Source organism: Orbicella faveolata, unplaced genomic scaffold, assembly GCF_042242905.1.
Source record: "Orbicella faveolata isolate gen_17 unplaced genomic scaffold, um_ofav_v1 contig_12, whole genome shotgun sequence".
Lineage (NCBI taxonomy): Eukaryota > Metazoa > Cnidaria > Anthozoa > Scleractinia > Merulinidae > Orbicella > Orbicella faveolata.
Window position 1 is genome coordinate 9,129,473 of NW_028301539.1, and position 20,172 is coordinate 9,149,644.

At 39.2% G+C, this 20,172-nt stretch overlaps 1 protein-coding gene, 1 long non-coding RNA gene and 1 pseudogene across 3 annotated transcripts; all 3 read right to left on the reverse strand.

Annotated features, from left to right (window-relative positions):
- Window positions 1–1,319: 1,319 nt before the first annotated feature.
- On the reverse strand, window positions 1,320–9,451 carry LOC149116480 (uncharacterized). The gene is made up of 8 exons (XM_089279841.1): window positions 9,206–9,451; window positions 5,490–5,781; window positions 4,956–5,051; window positions 4,678–4,756; window positions 4,073–4,216; window positions 3,212–3,307; window positions 2,861–2,922; window positions 1,320–2,309 (listed from the first exon to the last, which is right to left on the reverse strand). The coding sequence occupies exons 1-8, from the start codon at window positions 9,449–9,451 to the stop codon at window positions 2,266–2,268; spliced, it is 1,059 nt and encodes a 352-aa protein (XP_089135967.1). The 3' UTR covers window positions 1,320–2,265.
- A 3,415-nt stretch (window positions 9,452–12,866) lies between these two features.
- Window positions 12,867–20,142, reverse strand: LOC110046501 (uncharacterized; annotated as a pseudogene). Its single transcript, XR_016204246.1, has 8 exons — window positions 19,931–20,142; window positions 15,777–15,999; window positions 15,231–15,356; window positions 14,980–15,059; window positions 14,360–14,503; window positions 14,144–14,239; window positions 13,793–13,854; window positions 12,867–13,240 (listed from the first exon to the last, which is right to left on the reverse strand). The product of XR_016204246.1 is annotated as an uncharacterized LOC110046501 (transcript).
- On the reverse strand, window positions 16,974–18,454 carry LOC149116481 (uncharacterized). The gene is made up of 2 exons (XR_016205740.1): window positions 17,886–18,454; window positions 16,974–17,467 (listed from the first exon to the last, which is right to left on the reverse strand). It is a non-coding gene; the product is annotated as an uncharacterized LOC149116481 (long non-coding RNA).
- Window positions 20,143–20,172: the final 30 nt, after the last annotated feature.

The window sequence follows — 20,172 nt, forward strand, 5'->3', positions numbered from 1 at the left end:
AGGACCAAGGCTCCATAATTTTGCGTGGAACATTTCGACGAATATCTCAACTTTGGGACAATGCACTCACCTTTAACTTGGAGAACTGTCTTCTTTATTTATCGTTTATAATATCACAATTTTTGGACTTTATCTACAAAATGTTTTTTGATTTTATTTTTTATTGCGTAACAATGAACACACTCTATTACTCGCTCGTGATAAAGCCAACACGAAACTCGGCCAAGAGAGCACCTTCCTTCTATGGCTGATAGTTTGCCACATTTATTTGTGCAACGTTACTGATAGAGGTCGATGCTCCCTACTATAGGTAGCAAGTTAGCATTGAAATCAGCAAAAAAATTTCGCTTCCAGGAATGACTATCCACCTTGAAGATTCACCAGTATATATGAGTTCTGTTTTACGCTTTCCATGCGGCACAGATTGTTACCTCAAACTTCACGGTCAAATACCGTCTTTCTATTTTGTTGGAAAGCGAGCTCTACAAATTTGTTGCTCTCGCAACTCAACGATTGCCTCTACCTCATCAACGTGCGGCTAAGTTTTTATTAAACATTTAAATCACATTTTCTCAAGCCAAATTTAAGCAATTTTTTTCCCGTCTGTGTTTCAAGTTAAAGGCCGATTGATTTTCCAGTAAGTGTCATGGCGATCGAACACTCACCCTCCCATCTCCCACTCCCAAAATGGATAGCGCAATGACTACGCATGCGCAATAAGGGAACCGGCTTTTGTGAACAGAGAGCCAAAAGTTCTAACAGTGAGTGTAACATCTTTTATCGTAAGCCACCCAAGAGGAGACAATGGGTATGGTTATAAAGACTTATTTTCAAGGTATACTTGCATAATCTCTCCCAAGTTAATCTTAGATCATGATTGCTCAGAGGGGGCTACTACTCGTAAAAGCTAGATTCTTAATGTAAGACTTTTATTCGTCTTGAACTGACTGGTAGCGATATATCATCTTCAATACTCAAGACTACTCATCATCTTTAAATAAACGTGCTGTAAGAGTTTTGTGACGATCCCAAGTGTTGCGGGTTTGTTCGCTTTAATGTCACGATAACCTCAATACAAAACACCTCACTCCCGCACCGCAACTTGATAAGAAACGAAAGAAAGAAAAAACAGTGCGTCAATTTATTCAGTGGCGAAATATTTTCGTTTTATTTTGCGTGAAATTATTTGACGGGAACGCGGAGCAGAAGAATGTGAGCTGAGCAGGTATCAAGTGAGTAGAATTTGCAACCAAAGTCATGAGGAAAAAATGTCAAAAACGTGTCCAGCAGTTTGCCCGTTTGGTAAACGAAAAGACACATTTGAAGCGTGATTAATTTTTAATGCAGTAATATTTTCAACTCTCATACTTTACAGAGTTTGCTTTCTTTACAATTTCACTGTTTGACATCCTTAGTTTAATACAATGTATACACCATAGCTATTCTCTCTTACAAACATCTCTCTCAAATACCGATGATATTTTCTATCTAATTTGCTATATATATCAGAATAAAAAAAAAAGAATTAAACAATCAGAGTGGAATAAATTCCCCTACGGCCTCTTTCTTCATAAGGCCTCTAGAAGCCATTTAGGAGGACAACACGAAGAAAGAAACCTGATTGACAGGCTGGAGAAAGAAGTTCTTCCTTGGCCACTGTTGACCAACCAAGTCTATTTCTGTCTAGCACCTTAGTCACGTGACTGTTTCTAGTCTTACACGTCCTTGGTGACGTGCTTCTAAGGAGTTCTAATCAGATTCTCCCCAGCTCTCGGGCACATACGTTCTGCTATTACTATCACGGCGCAAAGCCTGAGGCTAAGCAGTGACTGTCGCTATTGCTGTTCATATTAGAGTCCAAATTTCTTTGAGCTGAAAACGTCAGCTGAATCAGCTCTATTACTGGCTTACAGAATATAGGAAAAATGGTAATAAGTGTATGGAAAATGGAAAAGGAAAAGTTAGATAACAATAAATTAAAAGAAAAGTTACCTTCACATACAGATCACTTAGAAGGCAATTATGTTTTAAAACTTTCTTGGAATAAAACCTCAGTACTCACGGCTTTGCTAGTTCGATATTCTAACTCAGTAGCAATTTTGATCATATTTAGATTTGAAATATTACATCATATAGTGCTGAATTACAGATGTATAAAAACTCATACCAAAACATTTTTTTTCTCAATGTCGTTGTTTGTGTGAATTAAAACACGATTTTTAAACTACTGTCCAGGATAAATGGTTGAGCAAATCACTTCTACAATTAGTAAGAGTTCTGTGGCTTCTCTTTTGTTTCCCCTGGAAAACCTGTGAACAGAACAAAAGAACAACATTAAGATAGACCTTTGAAGTTCAATGCGTGTTGTGGATGTGTTTAATATATGGCATTTTAATCTTTTGAGTATTCGCAGCTGGTCAAATAACAATTCTTACGTTATCTTGAGTTTTTCTTTTTTTAATTATTATTTCCCTTAAAAAAAGGACAGAAGAAAAACCTTTATCCGCTTTTATGATAATTTAATGCAGTGAAAGTCTGGTACGTACTGAAAATCTTCTTTAATTGCTGTGTGAAATGATCTTGAAAAGCCTGTTGAAAGCCGCATTAAATGGGCCTACATGACCCCGGACGCTTTAATTTCTTTTTTAACTACTCGCTCTGTTAAACTCCGTCTGTTACCACACGTGACCTTTTTGAAGGAGGGGTAGAGTAGAGATTCTAAATTTGTTTTGAAGCATTTGTTCAACTCGCTATACAGTCGAACCAAGTTGATCCGACTACCATAAGGCCATCAAAATCTGGGTGTGTCTACGGGTTGCTTGTATGGCAGTGCTCTAATATATGCGTCATTAATCTATACCTGTCAATATGGCCAGTTCTTTGTAGTCACTTGTGACCTTCAGCTTCTCTCTGACTGCCAAACTAAGAAAGAAATTAAAATCCTCAATAGAGTTAGACTACGAGTAGTCCCTCTTTTGCTTAGTCCGTCGTGCGTGACGCGAAAGAAAACCACGCTCCTTGCCTCCAGGGTTTCGCACGGCCACCCGTCACGAACGACGGACTAAGCGAAAGAGGGACTATTCGTAGTGTACGATAAAGTCAATATAACTCTGTGCTAAAGACCAGAGAACTTTGTTCTTCAAAATTAAGTTGTACTCCTAAGTGAAAGATCTCTTAGTCTTAATTAAATAAGCATTGTTAGGTCTCTCACCTAAAATAGCAGCTGTTATCACCCTGCTCGTTGAGCACAATCTGAAAAAACCACGATGGTCGGTATAAAACCACGCGAAGAAGCTGATCACCGAAGCTGTGGAACAGAAGCAGAGAATAAAACAGAAACTTAAGGTAATTCCTCTGAAATAAAAGTGACAATAGATTTTTGTTCAAACTTTGTCCACTGAATATTTGTCATATGATAACTTCAATTTTGAAATAAAAAAGGGGGGTGCCCATGCTCATTTAGGAGCAATGAGGCATTGAAAATGCCCCATTTTGGCATTATTTAATGCTTATCATAAGAACGCATTCCCAGTAATTGTAACATCTTTGTGAGCCGGGACTCATAACAACACGCATTAAACTACAGTCAATACAATGTGTCGGACACAAATAAACGTTTTAAGTTTGATTCAGACGGAAAGCTAAATCCTTGATTAAAAATTTGAACCAAATTTCTTGAGGTGGTTACCGACTGCAGAATAGAAAAGACCACAGTGCATCTGCTATTTTTCTTATTTATTCAATTTTCAGCAATAGAAATTAAATCAGTCTTTTCTCACGCAAAGCTTATGATTAGTTGATTACAATGACTGGAAAAAAAATTGGGGTGCCCGTGCTCGTTGGTGAGCTAGAGCCATTTTTCAACTGACAGAGCTCAATATCAAGGCAAATCCGTCATGTTTTCAATGTGCGCGTGCACGAGCCCGCGCTAATGACGCCATAAATTATGCGCAGTAAGGATGCGCAATGCAAATGTGAGGAATGACCTTAAACATAGCGGCTGCGCGCAGCATTTTTTTTTAGGATACATAACTGTTCAGGTTATAGGGCTAATAGGAACATAAAAACTTACCGAGTGCAAATCTCTCCCAGTATATCATTGCTCCAGGCTGGTGGGTTTGGCAGGTAGGTTGTTTTGTTCTGGGTGTTTTTGTACTCAATCACAAATGGATTTTTATTGTGGCCCAAGATTGAAGCGATAGCTTCTGGAATGCAACTGTGTTCACAAAGAAAAAGAAAAGATCAATAACAGAAAGTTGATCCAAGTATTTTTACAAGTATCAACATAAAATATATAGGAAACAAAGGAGGCTCTCTATTAAATTCGGCTAAATTTCTAACTATGGCTTAATCTTCATGGAATATACAAACTGATTATATCAAATTATTATACGGCTTAACTGGTCTGCGATGAAAAAAAGAATTCTGATTGTTCTCTTAGCGGTCCGAATAAGCCCACAGCAAAACTCAAGATTTATTTTACATTCCATTGTACTACTCAAAAATGTTCTATATTTGAGACTCAGAATGAAAATAACATAAAATAACGATTTTCCTATAGTTTAAAATAGCGTGAGATCGTTATGTACCCGGGTGAACCGACCTTATTCCTAATGCTTACAGTACAGGCTCAGTTTAGCGTTATTATGCTTACGCAGTTTAAGACACTATACTTACTCCAGGCTCAAGTCTTGAACAGTATTGTTAAAAACTGAACTGTTGAAAGTAAAGAAGTGATATCCATATTCATGAAAACCTGAGAACAAAAAGAGAAATAATAAGAAGATACAACGTTTCCGTTAGAATAAACCAGAGTGCAAGGAATTATATGGAATGTTTGTTGGTAATAGTACGTCTGAGAACAAAAAAGAGACTCAAGGTCCGTTTAAAAGAAATTCTATCACTTGAAAAGTTATCAAGAATTGGTTTTTTTTTGTCTCTAGAATGATTCGTACCTTGATATTCCAGACAAGCTGGTAAGTCGATTTTCTTGCTTTCATCCTGATCATTGCCTTCTTGTTTGTTATTGTTCTTGTTTTTGCTAGTGTTGGCTGTAGGGACAAAAGCGAAAACACCATTTTACAAGGTAACTTATAAGTGTGAGATTTTTTCGAGTTGCAAACAACGATTATCAAACTGTGCTGTATGTTAAAATTTAAATTTTATCCGTTCATTAACGAATGACGTATTTAAATGCGAGAAGTACGCGTGCGGCATAGACGGTTTCTATAGCAACTAAATCACAAAGAGAAAAAAAAAATTAAAATCTACAAACATCGCGCGTTTCTTGTTCTCGTCTGAGTAAAACTAGATAATAATTAAGTAAATTAATTAGTTCATTAACTGTAACACAAATAAGCAAAGCTAGGCAAACTTAATTATTTTTTAATTAAGTTAAAACAACTCTTTTTTTTCCTAATCATCATTAAATTAAACATCAATCTTTGACATAGGTTTTTTAACAACGCAGAACTGAAAGTTAAACCTACCTAATTCTGGTATACTGTCTTCAAGACAGTCTTTAGGCCCGGCCAGCCACAGCAAAGTACTGGGGGCCACATCGGGGGTGTACCACCACGATGTGGAGGTGTTGTTGTTAAGCGTGGCTGGCCGTTGGCTGTGTAATGAGCGAAGGTGGTCGGCTGTTGTCTGTGTTGATACATGCTTAACTTCTTGAGGCGTTGATATCTCATATTTTTGGCTTCTAGAAACCTGGTCAAATGTAAAATAATCTTGAGCGATTGTTACTTCGATACGCGTAATAGCAAAACAAAAAAAATGCTATCATGTGTCAAAAGAAAGTCACCCATTTTTTTGTGAGGCGCGAAACACGTGCGATTTGATTCTCTAGGAACATTAATGAACTTATCTTGCATTACAATGACACTCACCTTTTTTCTTTTAATGATTCGTGGAAAACGAGCCCGATTTCGGCTAAATGCGCAACCCATCGCAAAACCCTCCAAATAAAGGTAACGTTGAAACTCAGATTTCACGGTTATTTACACCTGACCGATTTCGCGCGAAAATCTTGTCTTTAAGCGTTCCGTCGTTTGTGATGTAATAGCGCGTGCGCTAGTGGTTCGAAAAAGGAGCTGATTGGGTAGAAGGACTGTCAAGGCTAATCGTTAATTGGAAGCAATCAATATAAAACTCAGATTGTGGACTACAAACTATTACAACGGGAGCGCTATTATTGAAGACCGATAACTGGAGCGCAGAGTTTCACTCTGGTTAACCTGCGCATATATAATGCCCAGCTGAGCTTGTTTGCAGGCTGCATTTTTCGCCGAGTCTGAATTTTACCTTCAGTCTCCTCCTGGTTCCCCTTCCGTACGACACTGACGACAGCAAATAACGTTACTAATGAATATATGAAAGATCATATATTTGAACTGTATCATGGTAGGCGGATTGACAGTGTTTGGAAATCGTGCTCTTACGATGGCGCTTTGAAAGAAAACCTCATCAACCTATACATTTTCTGAAAGCTTAATAGTTATAGAATACAATCATATCTTTGAAATTTTCTGGAAAGATATCGTCGCAGTGATATTAAAAGAAATACCCAGACACAATGCTTTGCTAAAACTGGTTCCCTTCCGCGCGTGAATTATCGGAGCAGCGCCATTAACATCGGAAACGTTTTCTCACACATCACCCCCAAAGGAATGTCGGCGATTTTCTAGATGTGGGTTGGTTTTTTTTCTACACCCTCCTAAACTTTGATATTTTTAATGTGGACGTTTCCTTCTACTAAAGAGGCCATAACTTTGAAATGGAAGCGAAATTAAACAAAGCTCGACACGCTTTTTCGAAGGATGTATCTTGGAACATACCTGCTGATTTTCAGCCAATTCTGTCGGAAGACGCGCCTAAACGAACTAGAAATGTTTATCCTTATATGCAGTTTTATATTGAGAAAAAGACGAAAAACTTTTTATCATATTAGTATGTTCGTAATTTTACCGCTCTATTCTACGTGATTTTGAGACGCAAGTCCTCCAAATGGCTAGAGTCGTCTGTCGAGAGTGACTTAGGTATGCGATTTGCAATTTGGAGCCTTGACCATTCGTGATTTTGCTTTCTTCAAACACTCTTTCTAGCATAAGAGCAGGTCATTAAAAATAGTATCTTACTCGGCTACTTTCGTGATTCGGGGAAATTTCCGTGATCCGTGATCCTCAATTTTTTTTCCTTTCGTGAACCGTGGCAGAGTCCGCCACCTCCCCCTTCCACACCCCTCCCCTTTTAACGACCCTCTGAAATCGTCCGAGGAGCGAAAAACTACCAAGAGCTTTTCCCAGGTTTTTATTTAAACTGCCGTGATTTCTTTTATTTAGCAGATTTCGTCGGCGGCTTTGGTTATATGTTGCTCAAGTTTAGGCTTCTTCGTTCTCCAGACATTTTTGGAAACCATGCCTCGTGAAGCCAAAAAGAGGAAATCTCGAAGTCTACATCGTCTACATTTACATCCGTGCTTGACTCTCTTGTTGTGGAAGTTTCGGAATCGCATCCGTTCTCCATTCTTCTTGGTTACAGTGCGACCCACGGTCGCTCAGAGCCAAAGATCTTGTTCGACGCTGAACCTGTGGGGTCCACAAGAGTTTTTGCCTCTTCGACTTCTACGAAGACGAAAATGGGCATATAGAAAATTCTACAAGAACGAAAGCTAACTTGCGATGAAACAACCAGATCGAGAACAGTTCGCGTGCACAGATGAAATCGCATTACATGTGACAACTGGCACTGAATTTTAATTAGAGGTGTCAACGCGCCGTAAGGGGTTAATGAGATTCAAAATAGTTTTTCTCTTTATCTTAAAAAGTAAAAAAGTTTTTTCCCCATTCTTTTTGCAAAATTTTTGCAAATTATTTATCCCTGTCTTCTCAATTGGAAGAGCGAAAAAAAGATTTAACGCATTTTTCGTAAAAATCCACCTACCGTGATACCTGAAGATATAATTGATCACCGCAATTATGCACACAACATTTAACTTAAGTCATCATGAGAGAGGACCTCTCAGAAAACAGACAGTGAATTCTGTGGGTTGTGATTGGTAGATTCCGATCCCTTGTGTTTGCCTTTTTTGTTGGAAAAACATAATCGAGGAGTCTCAATTTCATAATTTCCTGGTGGGTAGTGTTGTCATCATAACTTTAATTAACATATTCCATACAAATTGGTATATACAAGGTAAAAGTAAGTAAAAGAAATAAACTATTAAAACCTATTTCAACAGTGTTTACATAATGGCTCCCTCCTAGGTTTCAACGTCAATATCGGTATATTACAAGGTAAAAGTAAATAAAAGAAAAAAACTATTAAAACCTATTTCAACAGTGTTTACATAATGGCTCCCTCCTGGGTTTCAACGTCAATATCGGTATATTACAAGGTAAAAGTAAATAAAAGAAAAAAACTATTAAAACCTATTTCAACAGTGTTTACATAATGGCTCCCTCCTGGGTTTCAACGTCAATATCAATGTTCTTAAAGTCACAAAAGGCTTTCCTTCTAGCTCTTGAACCTCTTAGGCAGATTAGTGCGGATCTTATAAAGCGAAGGATGTCCTTGCTCTTATCCAGGAGATTGTTTTAGCATAATGTTCTCCTTTCTTGATGGAGATCAGCTGCGCCAGTCTGGAATGGTATTGCAAGCACTCGTTTCCCATGCCGCCTGTTGACGTGAACATAAGGGGTGTAAAAGTTCCTTGTTCGATATCCAAAACCCTCCTCGCGTAAAGGCGCTTCTTCTCGTTCTCATGATTGCAGTATATCTGTTGGAGCTCTAGGTCCCTATACGAATCAGCATTAGGGTGACAAACCCTCACGTCAAAGAATGCTGATCGTTGGTTCTCCCAGAACCCGCGCGCATGAATATCTAATCTCGCATCTGGAGCTCGATTAGCACCTCTTCCCAGCTGTTCACCCAAGATGTCTTGCAGGACAGGCTCAATCTCGACATCGGTACAAACCATATTCAGGAGTTCGGCTTCTAAGTCCCTCAGCACATTGTGACGTTGGGTAACGAACCCACCTCTCTGGCATATCATTGCGTGGTCCACTGTAAAAGCATCACCGCATACACAGGTGGAGGGGATATCATCAACCGGCCAATCGTAGCGCAGTTTGATTGCATCGCGGAACTCTCTCTTATTTAGATTGAAACCCATTTCACGAAGGGGGAGTACCGTCAGCCAAACAGATGACCCTTTTTCCGCAGCAAGGTCAAGTGCCCGTTGGACTTTCTGTGGGGCTACCCCTCTGATATGCTCTGCCCTGTCTTGGAGCACCGATGCTCTCTCACTCCTCATTGCCTGTTGTAGTGGCTTGACCAAAGAATCATCCGGCATCTGATGGGATTGAGCCACGATCTGTTGGACCAGCGGGATGGTAACTTTGACGGAGGAGGATTGCTCAAGATTTGCGTCAAGACACGGGTTTGTCATGCCAAGCCCCCCTAGACGGACTGGCAGTGCTAGAATGTCCCTGTCCAGCCGAGTGCACCTATGCTCCGTAATTGCAGGGATAATAGTAATAATAATAATAATAATAATAATAATAATAGTAATTTCCTGGTGTGCGACGAAAACTCACGAGTGAGAAGCAGCAGGGACGATATAGACAATCAAGTGACGCAGATTTACACGGCTCAAGCGGCTTTACATGCACAGATTTCATCTTGGCCAGTTGGGTTCGGAAGATGTCGGAAAAAAAAAGAATGTTTTCCGACGATACCCATCACGAAACATTCATGCAAAGCGCGTGGTAACATCTGCAAAGTGAACTGGGCACAATATGAGGAAATAACCTCAGAGGGATTACATTAACTACAGTCGAACCTCCTGTAAGCGGACACCCCCGGGACCAAGGGTAAGTGTCCGCTTACGGGAGGTGTCCCCTCACCGGACTGTAAATAAAAAAATACACTAGAGGGCACTAATGTACCATAACAAGTACGCAAGACCACTTGTAATTGTATTATTCATCAACAGGGTTGTTAGAAGTTGCTTTTCTATTTCACATACAAAAATTTAACACCTATTTAAAACAATTGCCAATTTTTTGGAGGTGAACAGAACAGAGGAACAATGGTTAATTAGTAGCTCGCTTGCGTATAAGTAGTAAATAATTATTACTTTTAATTATTAATTAAGTAATTAATTCAGTAATAATTAATTACTTTTAAGTAATAATATCGACTGATTCAGCAGTCTGCAAATATTCAGCAGATTGGTAATTTGTGAACGCGAGTCTCTGACAGACCAACAAACAACCAATCTAGAGGATTAATGGCGTGTTCATGACTGATGATATACTGAGCTGTCTTGTTCCGGCGAAAAATGTGGCTGTATTTAAAGTTCGTAATATTAGTGCGTTATCATGATCAAATAACAAGATGATCCTTAGCCGGACTGACTCCCAGTAAATATATCGTGTAATACCGGTGATTTGAGACTACAAGTGTACGGTTATTTTGGGGAAATGAATCAAAACGTCCTGCTTTGGTTTAGTACCCTGTGAACAGCAGGCGCTCCTGTTTCGGCCAGGGCCCCAAGCTATAGAGTGTGTTCACTTGACGTCATCAAAATCTCAAATCCAAAACTAAAGAACCACTAAAGGTTTTACCCTCATCAGGCATGAGAGGTACTAAATTTATATTTGTTTACAACTTTCCAGCTCAATAACGCCCTTCGTTTGGAAACCAGCGCATTTTGAATTTCGGAGTTATGGCCGTGCGTGAAATATAAAGCTAAGATCGTGTTTGACGAAAAATATACACTTATCTTGTGATTTTAAGCCATTTTCGAAATTAAAGTATTAGGAAAAGTGCTTGTGTAAATGTTTTTTGGTTCGGTTGAGATAATCAGTCGACCAGATAGCCAAAGTAAGTTCCAGATGTTTACACTATTTTCCGGCCGCCATACTGGAGGACCAAGGCTCTATAAATTTGCGTGGAATATTTCGACGAATATCTCAACCTTGGGACAACGCACACAACTTATACTTGGAGAACTGTCTTCTATATTTATCGTGTTTAAATTACAATTTCTTGACTTAATCCTCTGAGTGATTTTTGATTTTGTTTTTTAATGCGTGACAATCAACACACTCTATTACTCGCTCGCGATAAAGCCAACGCGACACTCAACCAAGACAGCACCTTCCTTCTATGGCTGATAGTTTGCCACATCTATTTTTGTAACGTTACTGATAGAGGACGCTCCTTAATATTGTTGTGCGCAAGGTAGGATTGAAATCAACAAAACAATTTTGCTCCCTGGAATGACTATTCACCTTGAAGATTTGCGAGTATAAGTTCTGTTTTACGCTTCCCGTGCGGCACAGATTGTTATCTCAAACTTTACGGTAACATACCGTGTTTCTACGTTGTTGGAAAGCGACCCCTACAAATTTGTTGCTCTCGCAACTCAACGATTGCCTCTACCTCATGAACGTGTGCTAAGTTTGTATTAAACATGATTTAAATCATATTTGCTCAAGCCAAATCTAAGCAATTTTTTTTTCCCGTCTGTGTTACAAGTTAAAGGCCGATTGATTTTCCAGTAAGTGTCATGGCGATCGAGCTCTCACCTTCCCATCTCCCACTCCCAAAATGGATAGCGCAATAACTGCGCATAAGCACTACGGGAACCGGCTTTTGTGAACAGAGAGCCAAAAGTTCTAACAGTGAGTGTAACATCTTTTATCGTAAGCCACCCAAGAGGAGACGATGGGTATGGTTATAAAGACTTATTTCCAAGGTATACTCGCATAATCTCTCACAAGTTATTCTTAGATCATGATTGCTCAGAGGGGGCTACTACTCGTAAAAGCTAGATTCTTAATGTAAGACTTTTATTCGTCTTGAACTGACTGGTGGCGATGTATCATCTTCAATACTCAAGACTACTCATCATCTTTAAATAAACGCGCTGTAAGAGTTTTGTGACGATCCCAAGTGTTGCAGGTTTGTTCGCTTTAATGTCACGATAACCTCAATACAAAACACCTCACTCCCGCACCGCAACTTGATAAGAAACGAAAGAAAGAAAAAACGGTGCGTCAATTTATTCAGTGGCGAAATATTTTCGTTTTATTTTGCGTGAAATTCTTTGACGGGAACGCGGAGCAGAAGAATGTAAGCTGAGCAGGTATCAGGTGAGTAGAATTTGCAACCTAAGTCATGAGGAAGAAATGTCAAAAACGTGTCCAGCAGTTTGCCCGTTTGGTAAACGAAAAGACACATTTGAAGCGTGATTAATTTTTAATGCAGTAATATTTTCAACTCTTATACTCTACAGAGTTTGCTTTCTTCACAATTTCACTGTTTGACATCCTTAGTTTAATACAATGTATACACCATAGCTATTCTCTCTTACAAACATCTCTCTCAAATACCGATGATATTTTCTATCTAATTTGCTATATATATCAGAATAAAAAAAAAGAATTAAACAATCAGAGTGGAATAAATTCCCCTACGGCCTCTTTCTTCATAACGCCTCTAGAAGCCATTTAGGAGGACAACACGAAGAAAGAAACCTGATTGACAGGCTGGAGAAAGAAGTTCTTCCTTGGCCACTGTTGACCAACCAAGTCTATTTCTGTCTAGCACCTTAGTCACGTGACTGTTTCTAGTCTTACACGTCCTTGGTGACGTGCTTCTAAGGAGTTCTAATCAGATTCTCCCCAGCTCTCGGGCACATACGTTCTGCTATTACTATCACGGCGCAAAGCCTGAGGCTAAGCAGTGACTGTCGCTATTGCTGTTCATATTAGAGTCCAAATTTCTTTGAGCTGAAAACGTCAGCTGAATCAACTCTATTACTGGCTTACAGAATATAGCAAAAATGGTAATAAGTGTATGGAAAATGGAAAAGGAAAAGTTAGATAACAATAAATTAAAAGAAAAGTTACCTTCACATACAGATCACTTAGAAGGCAATTATGTTTTAAAACTTTCTTGGAATAAAACCTCAGTACTCACGGCTTTGCTAGTTCGATATTCTAACTCAGTAGCAATTTTGATCATATTTAGATTTGAAATATTACATCATATAGTGCTGAATTACAGATGTATAAAAACTCATACCAAAACATTTTTTTTCTCAATGTCGTTGTTTGTGTGAATTAAAACACGACTTTTAAACTGCTGTCCAGCATAAATGGTTGAGCAAATCACTTCTACAATTAGTAAGAGTTCTGTGGCTTCTCTTTTATTTCCCCTGGAAAACCTGTGAACAGAACAAAAGAACAACATTAAGATAGACCTTTGAAGTTCAATGCGTGTTGTGGATGTGTTTAATATATGGCATTTTAATCTTTTGAGTATTCGCAGCTGGTCAAATAACAATTCTTACGTTATCTTGGGTTTTTCTTTTTTTAATTATTATTTCCCTTAAAAAAAGGACAGAAGAAAAACCTTTATCCGCTTTTATGATAATTTAATGCAGTGAAAGTCTGGTACGTACTGAAAATCTTCTTTAATTGCTGTGTGAAATGATCTTGAAAAGCCTGTTGAAAGCCTCATTAAATGGGCCTACATGACCCCGGACGCTTTAATTTCTTTTTTTAACTACTCGCTCTGTTAAACTCCGTCTGTTACCACACGTGACCTTTTTGAAGGAGGGGTAGAGTAGAGATTCTAAATTTGTTTTGAAGCATTTGTTCAACTCGCTATACAGTCGAACCAAGTTGATCCGACTACCATAAGGCCATCAAAATCTGGGCGTGTCTACGGGTTGCTTGTATGGCAGTGTTCTAATATATGCGTCATTAATCTATACCTGTCAATATGGCAAGTTCTTTGTAGTCACTTGTGACCTTCAGCTTCTCTCTGACTGCCAAACTAAGAAAGAAATTAAAATCCTCAATAGAGTTAGACTACGAGTAGTCCCTCTTTTGCTTAGTCCGTCGTGCGTGACGCGAAAGAAAACCACGCTCCTTGCCTCCAGGGTTTCGCACGGCCACCCGTCACGAACGACGGACTAAGCGAAAGAGGGACTATTCGTAGTGTACGATAAAGTCAATATAACTCTGTGCTAAAGACCTGAGAACTTTGTTCTTCAAAATTAAGTTGTACTCCTAAGCGAAAGATCTCTTAGTCTTAATTAAATAAGCATTGTTAGGTCTCTCACCTAAAATAGCAGCTGTTATCACCCTGCTCGTTGAGCACAATCTGAAAAAACCACGATGGTCGGTATAAAACCACGCGAAGAAGCTGATCACCGAAGCTGTGGAACAGAAGCAGAGAATAAAACAGAAACTTAAACATAGCGGCTGCGCGCAGCATTTTTTTTTTTAGGATACATAACTGTTCAGGTTATAGGGCTAATAGGAACATAAAAACTTACCGAGTGCAAATCTCTCCCAGTATATCATTGCTCCAGGCTGGTGGGTTTGGCAGGTAGGTTGTTTTGTTCTGGGTGTTTTTGTACTCAATCACAAATGGATTTTTATTGTGGCCCAAGATTGAAGCGATAGCTTCTGGAATGCAACTGTGTTCACAAAGAAAAAGAAAAGATCAATAACAGAAAGTTGATCCAAGTATTTTTACAAGTTTCAACATAAAATGTATAGGAAACAAAGGAGGCTCTCAATTAAATTCGGCTAAATTTCTAACTATGGCTTAATCTTCATGGAATATACAAACTGATTATATCAAATTATTATACGGCTTAACCGGTCTGCGATGAAAAGGAGAATTCTGATTGTTTTCTTATGGCGGTCCGAATTTTACAACAATAAGCCCACAGTAAAACTCAAGTTTTATTTTACATTCCACTGTACTACTCAAAAATGTTCTATATTTTTGACACAGAATCAAAATAAGATATAAAATAACAATGTTCCTGTAATTTAAAATCGTGTGAGATCGTTATGTACCCGGGTGAACTGACCTTATTCCTACTGCTCACAGTATAGGCTCAGTTTAGTGTTATTATGCTTACGCAGTTTAAGACACTATACTTACTCCAGGCTCAAGTCTTGAACAGTATTGTTAAAAAACTGAACTGTTTAAAGTAAAGAGGTGATATCCATATTCATGAAAACCTGAGAACAAAAAGAGAAATAATAATAAGATACAACGTTTCCGTTAGAATATAAACCAGAGTACAAGAAATTATATGGGGTGTTTATTGGTAATTGTACGTCTGAGAACCAAAAGAGACTCAAGGTCCGTTGAAAAGAAATTCTATCACTTGAAAAGTTATCAAGAATTGGATTTTTTTTTGCCTTTAGAATGATTCGTACCTTGATATTCCAGACAAGTTGCTAAGTCGATTTTCTTGCTTTCATCCTGATCATTGCTTTCTTGTTTGTTATTGTTCTTGTTCTTGCTAGTGTTGGCTGCAGGGACAAAAGCGAAAACAGCATTTTACAAGGTAGCTAATGAGTGTATGAGATTTTTTCGAGTTGCAAACGACGATTATCGAACTGTGCTGTATGTTAAAATTTAAATTTTATCCGTTCATTAACGAATGACGTATTTAAATGCGAGAAGTACGCGCGCGGCATAGGCGGTTTCTATAGCAACTAAATTAAATTTACAAACATGGCGCGTTTCTTGTTTTCGTCTGGGTAAAACTAGATAATAAATAAATAAATTAATTACTTCATTAACTGTAACAGAAATAATTAAGCAAAGCTAGGCAAGCTTAATTATTTTCTAATTAAGTTAACGCAACGTTCTTTTCTAGTTATCATCAAATTAATCATCCATCCGTGACATAGGTTTCCTAACAGCGCAAAACTGAAAATGAAACCTACCTAATTCTGGTATACTGTCTTCAAGACAGTCTTTAGGGCCGGCCAGCCACAGCAAAGTACTGGGGGCCACATCGGGGGTGTACCACCCCGATGTGGAGGTGTTGTTGTTAAGCGTGGCTGGCTGTTGGCTGTGTAGTGAGCGAAGGTGGTCGCCTGTTGTCTGTGTTGATACATGCTTAACTTCTTGAGGCGTTGATATCTCATATTTTTGGCTTTTAGAAACCTGGTAAAATGTAAAATAATCTTGAGGGATTGTTACGATACGCGTAATAGCAAAACAAAAAATGCTGTCATGGGTCAAAAAAAAAAGTCACCAACTTTTTTCGAGGCGCGAAACACGCGCGATTTGATTCTCTAGGAACATTAATGAAATTATCTTGCATTCCAATGACACTCACCTTTTTTCTTTTAATGATTCGTGGAAAACGAGCCCGATTTCGGCTAAATGCGCAACCCATCGCAAAACCCTCCAAATAAAGGTAACGTTGAAACTCAGATTTCACGGTTATTTACACCTGACCGATTTCGCGCGAAAATCTTGTCTTTAAGCGTTCCGTCGTTTGTGATGTAATAGCGCGTGCGCTAGTGGTTCGCAAAAGGAGCTGATTGGCTAGAAGGACTGTCAAGGCTAATCGTTAATTGGAAGTAATCAGTATAAAACTCAGATTGTGGACTACAAACTATTACAACGGGAGCGCTATTATTGAAGGTAACTGGAGCGCAGAGTTTCACTCTGGTTAGGCTGCGCATATCTAACGTCCAGGTGAGCTTGTTTGCAGGCTGCATTTTGCACCGAGTCTGCATTTTACCTTCAGTCTCCTCCTGATTCCCATTCCGTACGACACTGACGACAGGAAATAACGTTATACGCATTCGTCATCATGTGAGAGGACCTCTCGGAAAACAGACAGTGAATTCTGTGGGTTGAGATAGGTAGATTCCGATCCTTGGTGTTTGTTTCTTTTGTTGGAAAAACATCGAGCAGTCTCAATTTAAAAGTTTCCTGGTGTGCGAAGAGAACTCACGAAGGAAAAGGAACAGGGACGATATAGACGATATAGACGATATAGACGATATAGACAATCTTGTGACGTAGATTTCAGGGGCGGATCCAGAAAATTCAGAAAGAGGGGGCCGAGTTCCTCACCCTTTCCCCCCCCTCCACCCGAATGAAAACTTCACTTTTCAGGAGATGCAGCATACATGATTGTGGGCGCATTCGTGATGCAAAGTAAAGTAACGTTAACGTTTCGGAAGATAGAATTAAAGAGCATTTTCTAAAAACGATTTTCAAAGCAAAATCGTAGTGTTAGTGGTAGGCGAACGGTGAACAGAGTCATTGCATTGCATTTATACATCTAGTATTAATCGAAATAAATCACTGCAGTGGATTTATAAATGTCATCCTTCTCTGGTTTCGTTTGGCGTACTCGTCAACAACGGCATTATAATTTAAAGGTATGTCTTTGTGAATAAAGAGCAGCAACGGTGCATTTAAACGTTCTTCTCCCATGGTGCTGCGATAAACATTCTGCACAAAGCGCAGTGAAGAGTTGCTACGTTCAACAGTTGCACTTGTGACTGGGGTGATCAACAGGAGGCGCAGAATTGTGTGGACATTGGGGTAGAGGCTTGAGATGCGGGCTTTCAATGTCTCTTGCAGTATCGGGGGTTTTACTGTAGCGTTGTTCCTAAAAATAAAAGCAAGAATTAACACATATTTCAATACAAGGTTTAATCGGTTTTTTCCGCTTATCACAGTTTCACTATAAACTTGGTAACCCATGTAGAGCATTAACGCAGAATAACATACCAGAAGCACCTCCACAGATCCAGCTCCCGCGACGCACTGCTTGGGGACGGCAGATCAGGGGAATAATGCTGAATAAGTTTATCTTGAGACGACTCATTAAGCTGCTGTAAGTTGGCAGGTATCAGAAGCAGTCCAAGCAATGCCGCTTCTGATAGTCCATTAAAGCGGGTATTTATTTGCTCCAACAAGTTGTCAAGGAAGGGAAGAAATATTGCCTGCCGAAAGTAGGCGACTGGTGTCCTGGCATTGGTGTTGTTTCTTAATATTTGCCTACCACAAGTTCGAGGGATGCTTACCTTGACGTTCGCCTTCTTAGCCATCTTCTTGATCTTTTCATACACAAGACTTGCAAATGCTGTTTTAGCATTCTTGCGCATACCTTTCATCTGTTCCTTCACAACGTTAACATGCTTGTTGCCTCAATAACATCCAGTGTGGAACCCTGCAACGAACGGCTGAGTCCTACGGTGCAACGTTCTAGAAGGGAAACGTTACTAATCATAAAAACACCGAATGATAATCAACCTTGCTGTTTAAACTCGCAATCACCTGACACAAGTAGAAACAACTGATCCATTTTTGAAACATCATCAGCAAAGTGTTATTGCTGTAATGATTCTAATCGTTTCTGTCAGAATTTTCTATCGAGAAATTAACTCAATTTACGCAAAACCTTTTGCTACAAATCATTACATTGAGTGCTTTAATATAAGCTTAAGTTTAATATTTTTACTTCATTTGCCTTTTTGCTGGGGCGAATGATCACTAAACAAAGTCTCCAAGGCAGAGCTCGAACGTTGCCCACCAGCAAACAGATACAGATCTTAAACAATAAAAACGATTACGTTTAAGTTAGGTCAAATAAGTAACGTACTCACCTGGTTCACGATGAAATGTAAACAGTGTCTTTGCTTTCCTCGAAAACTTCAGAAAAATATTTCACTCTTCAGCAGTGCAGCAAGGGGCACCGCGTGACAATATTCGTGTCCAGTGTTCCTCGTCATTTGAGACCGAAAGAAACGCCTGTTATATTTGGCGTTAACAATTAGCGCGAATTTTAATTTTTGGGTTACGTTTGTTTGAATATTTGATAATATATTATAATAGTTAACACAAAATATATTTTAAATCAGGAAAGCTCCGAAATTGAATAAAACTGAAACCTGATTGTACAATAATTGTAACAACACTCAAAGGACGGTTAGAAGGGTTGGGGTCGTACGAAAACGTTTTGAAAATACGAGGAAAAAAACGGGGGGGGGGGGGGCCGCGGCCCCCTCGGCCCCTCCCCTAAATCCGCCTATGGATTTACACAGCTCAATCGGCTTTACGCTCATTTCATCCTCGTGTTAGCTGAGGTTCGGAAAAAGTAAAACCGAAGGTCTTCCGAAGACCCATATCATGAAACCCATTCAACGTGCATGGTAACATTTGCAACTGAACCAGGTACAAAACGAGGAAATAACTTGAGATGGATTCCTTTGACTATATGTAGGATTAACTCTCGGAAGTTCGGGCTAATTGTTTCTACGCATCCTTACTGCGCACGCAAATTCACACGCACGTCATGCATGAGAGCGCTAGTCTCCTCCGCGGCCGTTTTTGGGGATGTCACGCAAAAAACAGCTGCGGAGGAGACTATGAGAGCGCGGGCTAAGAAATAAAATGAACAATGATAATGGCCATTGCTATAGCTTTGCTGGCTTTGCCTGGATTTAACGATCTTGGACGTTCGGTGACTCCTATCTTTCTTTTGATGGATCATTTTCTTGACCAATTTTCTACGTTTAGCGAAAAAATGAAGAAAATCTATCGACTAGAAGTTTGTATTTTTTGCAAAATGCACCATCGAGTTCCGTTCTTTTTTAGCTCTTCGTTTATCTGTGCGACGGTTCCAAATGTCCCTTGAAGGGTTAAGTTTTGTGAAAACGTTTGTAGCATTTGGAATCATTTACGCAACAGACCCACTTCTACAAAATATGACTAAGATCGTTTGCCTCCGTTGACTCACCTTCGATATTTTTAATTATAAACCTCTGTAGACCATGCTAAATTACATGCACCAATTTTTCAAAATCTGGATAGCTTTCCACACGCTTTATCTCTGAAACGAAGTCGGTGACCCCCGATTGTTTTGCATTTCTGACTCAAGTAACTCATTATCTGACTGCAGTAAAAATTTAAAGACAATCTATAGACTGGAAAATTCTCGCTCAAACGTTCCTAATCTTTTCAGTCTTTCCAGATATGCCTGATGTCTTGCAACCCGAAAACGTTGCGAACTTAGCTTTCTCCTCCTAGCAACTTAGTTATTTCCTTGCGAATAAGCTATGTGTCTTACCAGAAGTGGAAAATAACAAGAAAGAAGAAAGGGCGACATCTCAGCTTGAGGATTGGAGACTATGATGGTCGATGGACAAATAAAAGAGATGTTGATCGTCTGTCTGTCCGAATCGCAGGCCGGTCGGTTGGTCTGTCGGTGGATCAGATGTTATACTTTTCGATGAAAATTGGAAAAACTTGTTTCTTTGCAAACTCCTAGGGATCTGGGTCTAATCGTATCTTCGGAAGACATTCGGTTTT

Excerpts from the sequence above, each read along its gene's own strand:
- LOC149116480 (XM_089279841.1), bottom strand. The coding sequence starts at position 9,451 with ATGACAAACCCGTGTCTTGACGCAAATCTTGAGCAATCCTCCTCCGTC. Across the intron at positions 5,052-5,489 it reads AGACAGTATACCAGAATTAG|CCAACACTAGCAAAAACAAG; the intron begins GTAGGTTTAACT and ends TTGTCCCTACAG. Across the intron at positions 3,308-4,072 it reads CTGGGAGAGATTTGCACTCG|CTTCGGTGATCAGCTTCTTC; the intron begins GTAAGTTTTTAT and ends TCTGTTCCACAG.